General features: G+C 39.3%; 1 protein-coding gene and 1 long non-coding RNA gene across 2 annotated transcripts in view; one reads left to right on the forward strand and one right to left on the reverse strand.

The window, feature by feature from the left end:
- The window catches only part of LOC106954021 (uncharacterized), a 19,492-nt gene extending 16,235 nt beyond the window's left edge, over positions 1–3,257 (forward strand). The window contains exons 2-3 of the long non-coding RNA XR_001426287.1: positions 1,094–1,098; positions 3,245–3,257. This is a non-coding gene — a long non-coding RNA (uncharacterized LOC106954021). The remainder of the gene's footprint in view (positions 1–1,093; positions 1,099–3,244) is intronic.
- The window catches only part of rtn4rl1b (reticulon 4 receptor-like 1b), a 270,588-nt gene extending 264,173 nt beyond the window's left edge, over positions 1–6,415 (reverse strand). Inside the window, exon 1 of the mRNA XM_015043219.1 lies at positions 5,410–6,415. Coding sequence (XP_014898705.1) covers positions 5,410–5,422 — 13 coding nt within the window. The 5' untranslated portion in view covers positions 5,423–6,415. The remainder of the gene's footprint in view (positions 1–5,409) is intronic.
- Between the last annotated feature and the right edge of the window lie 3,493 nt (positions 6,416–9,908).

Consider the following 9,908-nt stretch of genomic DNA (forward strand, 5'->3'; position numbering starts at 1 on the left):
TAAAAAAAAGTGGGGGTTTTTTAAAAACCTCCTTTTTTTTTCTTTAAAAAAAAAAAAAAAAAAAAAAAAAAAAACGAGAGAGAAGGAGGTGCAGCTCGGCGTGACCTAGGAAGGAAGGAAGGCTGCTGCGGCATGACGCTCTCCTCGTATGTGTTTGTGAATGGCGGATCGGTTCACAGCGGCTGCTGCTCATGATGCATCATCCTGGCTCCCCATAAGATGTGTTATTTCAGGTGCAAAAAAATTCAAATTCACCAGAGAACTTTCTCCGCTGTTCCTGCCAACGCTGACGCATCCCTGCCTCTCTGTTGTAGACTCAGACTCGTTGGCATACAGAACACATTTTGGCAGAGCGCTGGAAAACCAAGCGCTTTGAATCCGCTGCTTTTGAATTAAGAGATGTATAGTCGTCTTGGATTGTGCGTGGGGGTGGGGGAGGGTTTTGTGGGGGGTGAAGCAGCTGATTTACATACAAAAAACCCCGAAAACAAAACAAACAAAAAAAACCCTTTGGTCTGAGCAGGGATGAGGCATGCAAATTGGATCCCCACCTGTCTGTTCTCTATTTACTGATCAACGCGCCAGTAAATGTGTGCGTTGAGAGATAATCTCAGCCGATGATCACTTATTATCCTTTCTGTTTCTGGAAAGATTGTACTGTGCTCGGTTGACTTCTAAAGAGAATGCAGAAAGTGAGTCTCGTTTACTCCCCACCTCTTCCACCCACAACCACCACCGGAAAAAAAAAAAAAAAACGTCTTTAGGATAAAAAAGGTATTGGCAGCATTCGGCTTCTATGCACCACAGCTTCCAGAAAACTGCAAAACAGCTGAAACACTGAGCTCCTCTAAATCAAGGCTGAAAACCCACCTGTTGCTTTGGAACCATAATATGTGGAACATTAACCAATATATTTGATGTGTATTGATCATTTTGATGATGGCCCTCAACAAAATGTAATGTTTGTTACTGGTTTCTCATTTGGTGACTGTATGTTGTTTTTATGACGTTTTAATTTTGTGTTTTTATGACATAAAGCACTTGTTACTGAAACATGCTATACAAATAAACTTGATTGATTGATAATATCGAGCTATGGTTGAAGAACTAATAACATTTTCCCTCATAAACAGTGAAATGTGAGAGACAGTGCCCAGTGAAGCTGTACATAACAGGAAGTAATCCAGCACTCCTCCTTCTTCACACATTGCTGCTCACTGCTGGCCAGCTGGCTGACCTGATTGTGTTTCTGTGCAGACGAAGTCGCCTGTGAAACGCAACGTAGTTTACAGCAGCAGCTTTATTTTGGGCACTATAAGATTCCCAGGACTAGCAAAGGATGAAGCAGAGAGCTATCTAGCACTTAGCGGAGAGGAATAAACCACAGCGTGCGATGATGTAACGCAAGGATTTAAAATCATATGACAGCATAAATTTCCTCTCATTGACTCACTTTCTCTTTTTCTCTCAATCATTTGGCCATTCTTGCCCACATTTTGATGCACGGTGCAAGTGGTGCTCATCAAACAGGAAATGGGTCAGGGTATTTTCTTAAAGGGACAGCATTTTGTATTTTCCAGGCATATTGTTCATATTTTGTAGCACAATTAAGTAAATATGTTACCTTAAGTTGCTATGAAAATGCTGCATCAAACATAATGTTTGACATTACAATTTCTCACCTCTCCCACTCTTTCTGACACTCCACCTTCAGCATGTAATTTTAACAATGCTTCTCCTTTATGCTGTTTACAAGTGTTCTTAGGACTGAGCAGTAGTTAGCATAAAGAGCTCAGCAGATGAGTAGTCCCACCAGGTGTTTGCTAATTGCTGCTGCCACTAGTCTGGAGGAGCTGAGTGAGGAAAGAGCTTTCATACCCACCCAAACAAAACACGACTGGCAAACCGCTTGAAATAAAAACTAAATCAAAACATATTCACATCTTTGCGTAAAAACACCAAATATTTGATTGTGTTTTGCTTTATTAATGTTTAATTTTCTATGTTCAGGTTAGCTGTTGAAAATATTTCCATTCGTTAAAATTTCTTATAGTCAAGATGTGGAAACCAAACGGAGCCCCGCCCATCACTCCTAATAAGGTAATCCTGTTTTAAAACTATTTCTGAGAAGCTGCTTTGCAAGTTGTTTATAAATGAAACCAATTAGATCATTTTATACACTGAGATTTTGTATATTTTTTGTAATTGCTTATACGCGGATACTGTGAAATTGTGGTATTTTTCATACTTCCCTTGCCTCGTACGAAGTTTTGACAAAGCAGCATTATAACCTCGTTCCTTTAAGCAGTCATCACTAAGGTGTACTTCATCACAACTGTTGGAACAACAATAATCAATCTGATGGCAGTGAGGGAAAAAACCCAACATGTTTTCTCTCGCCCTGCAGGCACTTGGCAAAAACAAACACAATCCAAACAGAAGAGTTTCTGTCACCGGAGACCCTGAATAAATACAAACACCATAGTTCATGGGAACTATGCTGAAGGTGTATCTTTCAGCCTTGCAAAGGTAATTACACCAGTTTACCATTTTTTCTTTTCTTTTCTTTTCTTTTCTTTTCTTTTCTTTTTTTACATTTTGTCAGCCGTGAACTTTACTCGATTTTATTTTGATTGAAGGTGAGAGCTCAGCACAAGGTAGTGCCTATCTGTGAAACAAAAGGGAAATGAAGCAAATTCTTAATTTTGTTTTGCAAATGAAAATCCTAAAAGTGTGTCATGAGTGCAGAAAGTGTTCAGGCCTCTTTATGCCTGAATCCATCCATCCATCCATCCATCCATCCATCCATCCATCCATCCATCCATCCATCCATCCATCCATCCATCCATCCATCCAACCAACCAACCAACCAACCAACCAACCAACCAACAATATAACAATCTTTGAACATCTCATAGTTGATCATCAGCACTGATTAATCCATCATACAAAAAAAGAAATGCTTTTGCCGCCACTACTTGCCAATCAAAACGTTGCTGCCCACCTATACCAACAAGTAAGGCAAGGAGATTGCCAATGAGTTGCAGACAAGCAGATGCTAATAACTCTAGAAAAGCTTTAGAGGTCCACAGCTCAGATGGACGAATCTGTTAATAAGCTATAAGCTATTAGTTATGGACTCCACAAATATGCTCTTTATGGATGAATGGTTTGAAGAAAGCCATTGTTTAAAGAAAGGGATATGGAGTCCCAGTTGCAGATTGAAAGCCAGTAAACATGCAAGGGTGCATTCACACCCGCCCTGTTTGGTCTGCTTTAATTAAACTCTGGTTTGTTTGCCTAGAAAGTCCAGTTCACTTTGGGAGGTATGTGTAATCAAACTCTGATGTGGACCAAGGAAAAGTAAACTCTGGTTTGACCTAAAATCCTCGATATCAATTCAGTTGAACTGAACTCCCGCCTGGTTCGAATGCGTACGTGAATGCCAAGTGGAGAAACCGCTCCAAAAGCAGGAAGCGGGCTATATATCTTAGGGCATTCTGGGTAAATACTTCCAAAACAGTCTTGCGCACACATGTTCTCTTGTCTTTTACCAAAAACAAGAGATTTCAGACTGCTGAAATCTTTTTGTTTACATTTTGAGAAGAAGGAAGTTGAGCTCAGTGTCTTCTTCAGAGGTTTTCTTGTTGTTTTATTTAGTGGTTCTTGGTGCAGCGCCACCACAGGCGAGGGGGAGAACAGAATTTTCAGTTTGGATCATTTGACACATTGGAGTGTGAAACCAAACCGCATCAGCTGAAAACGTAACAAATGTTGCAAATCCAGACCCCAATCGAGCCGAGTCTACTGAACGATCGAATGTAAAAACACCCTAAGGAATGTTCTGTGGTCTGATTGAGAGCAAAATGTTATTGTTTTTTTTTTTGTTGTTGTTGTTTTTTTTGGTTATTCAAAGTGCTAAGAGCAGTTTGAATAACCAAACTGCTCTTAGCTCTTGCCATCACTTTTCCATGTGGTGAAAAGTGATGGCAGTATAATGCTGTGGAGATGCTTTTTTTTCCAACAGGGTCCTAGAAAACAGATCAGTCCTGGAGGAAAATCTGTTCAAGGCTGCAAAAATACTTCAAACTGTGACCGACATTCATCTTACAAACATGTTTATGAACTCTTCCAGACAGACTTGAATCCAATGGAGAACCTGTAGGTAGACTTGAAAATTGCTCTTTGCTGATGCTCTCCATCAAATGTGACTGAACTTCTGCTGTTTTCCAAAGAATAATGGGCAAAAGTTTCGGTGTCTGACGATACTCAAATTTCTTGCAGCTGTAATGGACTTAGACAGACTAAACACAATGGTATGCCACACTTTTCACATTTTAACTACTAAGATCCAGTTAAAAAAAGAAAAAAAGGATGCATCACCTGCTCTATCATACAAACATGTTCAGGTTTAGTAGTTTCAAGGCACTTTAAAAGGCATTTCTGATGGTTTTACTGGTGTATGCAGCTTTAATCTAATATATATTTTATAAAACGCAACAAAGGAGCAGGTTACTCTGCATATTGAACATTAGAAAGACCAAATGCAATGGCTGCTGAAGTGGATTCTTGATATCTCCAGGTTTCCACCCCCCCTAGGGGTATCAAGAAGACGCAGCAAAAATGAGAAACAGTTTAATTTCGCTATTATTTCAACCCCCTAATAATTGCGCAGTGGGGGCATGTAGTACTGTAATTCATTCTCATTAGAGCTTTTTTACTCTTCCTACTGAGGAGACAGTTATGCAGCTCATATGGCCAATTAAAGCACAGAATGAAAGAGACACTTCTCGGGACAAAAAAAAAGCCAACCACTAAGAGTGGGGTCTCGTGTGAATCTATCAGGAGGATATGGATATTAAAAGTTCTTCTTTTTTTTCATGAGATCGAAAACACAAAATTGCGATTATTCCCCGCAAGATATAGCAAAAATCAGAGAGAGTAGAACACGCTGGTTGAAATAGCTTTGTGACCCGTGCATAACTCATAAACTGCAGTGCGGCATCAGTTGTATTAATATCACACAGTGCATCCCAGTGTATCCTGCGCAGATGAATATTTAATTCCCACAGACCTACGGAGCCTGTTGTGCAAATTGAAGACGCGCCTCAAATGGCGCAACGTTCGCAACGACACAATCTGCAGGGCACGGCGGTGCCTCATGATGAACGGGTCTTAATTTTAAACATCTGGTTGTGACCGGGAGGAGCGCAAGCAGTGGACGCATTACACCAAAACAGAACACGCAGAGAGGAGGGTGTGTGTGTGTGTGTGTGTGTGTGTGTGTGTGTGTGTGTGTGTGTGTGTGTGTGTGTGTGTGTGTGTGTGTGTATGGATGGGGAGTTGGGGGGATCATCTCAACACCCTGCAGGGGGAGAGACTGAATCTGGAGCAAAACTTGAGACTTACCCCGTTTGAACATTTTGCAGGTCTGTGTCTGTATATGCGCTATTTGGTCCTGCGTCCTGCGCGTCTCATTGAGTCGTATATTCCAGGCTTTTGAAACTTGCGCCTTTCACTTTTTGGAGTCGATCGGAAGCGGATTCCCCCGGAGGGGAGGTGGACTGGTTGGTGGTGGGTCCGGTCGGGTGTAACAATGTCCGGCTGTCACTGCTCTGGTTCTCCGTGCGCTCCCGTGGATTCAGCACGGAGCCGCAGACTGCCGTGGGGGGTTTTTGACCAAAAAACCCCAATAAGCTCCTTTCTCCTGAGATAAAATAAAAATAAAAAATAAAATAAAAGTCCGACAAACCTCACTGGGAGGTTGCAAATGAGGGGACAGACAGATAGTTGCTGTGAAACCGGTGCAAATAAATCGGTTCTCCCAAGTCCAGCGTGTCAGGACGCACAGCAGAACCCCCCTCGCCCAACCAACTCCTTCCAGACCCGAATGACCGCACAGGCTTGCAGATCAGTTTTTTTTGTTTTTTTTCTTTGGTCAAGTGAGACCCCAGCACCACCATCACCAACAAAATCCAAATAAAACAAGCTGTTAAATGTCAGACGGCCATGCCCCGTATTCTCATCCAAAATCGCATCACAGTCGTCCGAACCTGTAATTATCATAAATTATTTGGATTCACATTGCGCCTTTGATGTCAGATTTCAGAGCTCATGACTCCTCAGAAATCATCCCTATCGATGTGGACTTTGATTCCGTCGCCTTTCTCAAAAGATCCCGCTCCTTCTCCCGGCTCTCACCTCTGCTTACATTTCTGACACCTTATCTGGGAAGATCTCTCGTCGGTCTCCAACTATGGATCAGATCGCTGCGCGCCTAGGGGAGGAAGGAAAGAGTGATACCGCCTCAGCCCCTCCACAGGGCAGCGCGCTGCTCCATCCCTCTTCACTGCCAAGTGTCCCTGTCTGCACCAGCCTGGGACGCATATTATCTGACTCTGGAGGTCCGCCTGACACATCTGAGATGGGGGAAAGAAAAATTATATATATAAAATAATAATAATAATAATAATAATAATAATAATAATAATAATAATAATAATAATAATAATTTATGTATAGTTTACTGTATATAATTTTATTTAGTATTTGTTGGTTAATGTTTCACTTTGATTTTTCGTCTAACTGATCGTGTATTCTTTTGGAGGGGGGATGAGGAAGAGTTGGACATCGTTAATTAAAAAAAAAAACAGAAACAAAACTAAGGGTAATGTTAGGGAGGAAGAATTACCTTAATGGGGGTATTACGTAACAATTACAACGGAATACAAATTCGCTGTATTTTTAAATAAAGTTGAAAAATTCCTGGGCAAAAGTATATCAGCTTCAATCTTTTTATTGTACTTCTATCGCAAGCCATGCTGCTTTCTTTGTTTATTTGTTTCATGTCCCTTTTATTTTTGTTTTCTAAACTTAATAATTACCTTCATTATTACCTTCTGAAACATTTTCTTGTGTGTGTTTCGGTTTTGTGAGGGCGAACAGTTCTAGCTAAATATCGTATCAGACGATTCGACGTAAATGGAAGGTGCTCTGTAGAAGAAGAAGAACGTAACTTGTATTCTGGTCCGCCGCTGTGCCATCGATGAGTTCGGTGTTCGTCTTATCTTGCCTTTCCTCCTCTAGCGATTAGATTGGCCTTTCTGTCGCTCACGTGCTTCTTGTTTGGAAGTGAGCAAACATGGCTGCGCCCACGACCGAAGTGGAGATAGTTCCAGTCAAAAAGCCTACAGGTAAAGGAAACATGTCGCTAATGAAACATGTAATGTGTCCTGTCGTTTCATGTTCGTTCAGTGTTTTATTAACAGTGTGAGTCAGATACAGTTTTACCGGCTTTCTTGCACGGTCTAGTAGGAGAGATAACATGATGTTTTAAATGTCTCTAATTCACACGCCAACACGTTGAATATCACAGCTGATTCATTTTGAGTTAATTACAACATTTCTTTTACAGTGCATGATTTCTGTCTTTAGTTTTAAACTTATCATGTTCCATGAGCAAATAAACTCAGAGTTTTCTATTAGGAAAACATGCTGAAATGAGTCTGTTTTTTTAAGCAAATATGAACATGGAAAGCCGTCAGTTGGTATAATTACTGCAAAAACTACACCACGTCTTTAAATGCTTTAAACTATTTTCCTCATTCAATGGCTTTCCACTTTAAACTTTGCTTCCTTTTTGAATAACTTAAAATAACACAAAATGGTTCTTCTTATATTTGAGTAGACTGCGTCTGCTTTTTGTCAGAATTAAAAGTAGACTATGCGTTTGCTTAAGACTTTCATTAAATGAAAAGGAAGTGCTAAGGAAATGGGCTGGTTGTCTGTGTAAGAGAGGAAATACTATTTATGGAGTTCTTTTTGGAAAGGATTCTTGGCACCTCTTTGGGTCAAGCTGACCTGACACCCTCCCTTCCCTTGCGTACGAAGCACAAAGTTGGACCAAATATGACTTGGAAAGGATGCTGTTTGGACAGGTAAAAACAACAACCTCTGATGAATTGGCTTATTCGACAATTCTGAAATGGAGCAGATGTTGAGGTCAAGAGGTCCCGAATATTTTCAAGGAAGTCCAACACACACCCAGTGTTGAAGGGTGCCAGGATCCTCACATAAATCAAGGGTAGCAATACCATTGGTCGAAACTTTCCAACTTACAGCAGTGAAGATGAGATTGTATAAAAAGGTTGATGTTAAGAATACAAGGACATTTTTGGTTTTTGTATTAATAAAGCTGTAAGACGAATCAGTGGAAGTGTGTAATAAATCTCCATACCCGTCTAAGGCCAAGCAGCAAGGTCTTGCGTCCGTTATTCCTTACTTATATATTTGAGAGTTTAGCCACCTTTCAATTCTCCAACATCTGTTGTAGATGCAAGAGAAGTACTAGTTTTGAGTAAATTATTATTATTATTATTATTATTATTATTATTATTATTAAATCCATTTTGAGATAAAAACAAAAAAAGAAGAAATTAGCTAATTGAACTTTTTAAGCATACCTTAACCTGTTATGTTGTTCAGGGACGGGAAAAATAGGCAAACGTTTATCAAAATATCAATATCAGCTAGTATTTTATTGCTCTTATTCTTGCTCTTACTGTAGACTGTGAAGATACAAAATGCATGTTTCAAAGAGTAAGATGAGCAATCATATTTTTACACAGAGTCGGGCAGCCTTTTAATAAAAACTAAACTTGAGAACTTGAGAACAGTTTTTGTGTTTAGATGACTATAACTCATCATATAGAAAAATGGAGCAATCTTCTTGATAATGTCTCCAAATGTCTCGCTCGACTCTTAACTGGAAACGTGAGTATGTAGCCACAATTCCGGCTCTTCTGCATTGACTGCCAGTTTCTTACCTATATTATTGTTTTAATTCTTTTATCGTTTCTTTTTTATTCTTTTATGAACTGCCTTGGATGCGCCATGTCTCCATAATGATGTTCTTCTTTTCCAGAACACTTTGATTAAATAATAAACTGCTCTTACATGTTCCCAGAAGCACACATAAAAGCAGAGGAGACTGGACATTTGCTGTCACTGGTCCTTTCTGTGGAACAACTTACCCTTCAATATTACTGGAACACTTCACATCACTCCCTATAATAATTTTATTCTTCTAATGCATTGTGATCCAGGTATCTTACCTGTTTAATTTATTGTGTTTTATTCTGATGTCATTTATTCTGATGGCAGTTAATATCTGTTCTTAAAGTGCTTTATAAGTAAAGCTGGTGTAGATTTAGTTATAAATCTACACCAGGGTTTCCCCCAGTGTATTATAAGCCTGGCGGCCCACCATGCTTTACTAGCCCCGCCGCCAGGCAAAGCGTCGCTTGTTTATGATTCTAGGAAAATTAAAAGCAAACAAAACAAAATATATATATATATATATATATTTTTTTTTTGTTTGTTTGTTTGTTTGTTTTTTTTAAAAGCCGGGCTACAAGCGTCTCTTTTGTGCTTAGTATTTCACTAGCAGAGCAGATTTATTCCTAAAGGATAGGTTTGTAATAGAGAGGTTTATAGTTTATGCATTTAAACCCGACAGCGCGTGGACCAATCACACAGCTGATTAGAATAGAAATGTATTTACACCCCTCAGAGCCCATACAAGGGTGCATATTTTATTTAAGATCTTTTTTAAAGTGAAAACCTGATAAATGACTATTATTTATCATTAGCTATCTATAAATAATTCTTTTAGATTTTAGTTTGTGATTCAAACATTAATACATTCTCCATCTTAAAAAAAATAAAATAAATAACAATGCATAATCTGGAATAATGCTCTGTGGAAATGTAAACTTGTACAATAAAGCCGGGAAGAGATGTTTTAGGTGCTGAATTTAAATTTAAATTTTCCATTTATACATTGATGTTGTCACTGAAATTACATCTCTACCCTAAGTATTAGGGTTTTTTTCCAATTCTTCTCTGAT

Source organism: Poecilia latipinna, unplaced genomic scaffold (genome assembly GCF_001443285.1).
Source record: "Poecilia latipinna isolate Pla-1442-1.1 unplaced genomic scaffold, P_latipinna-1.0 Scaffold621, whole genome shotgun sequence".
Lineage (NCBI taxonomy): Eukaryota > Metazoa > Chordata > Actinopteri > Cyprinodontiformes > Poeciliidae > Poecilia > Poecilia latipinna.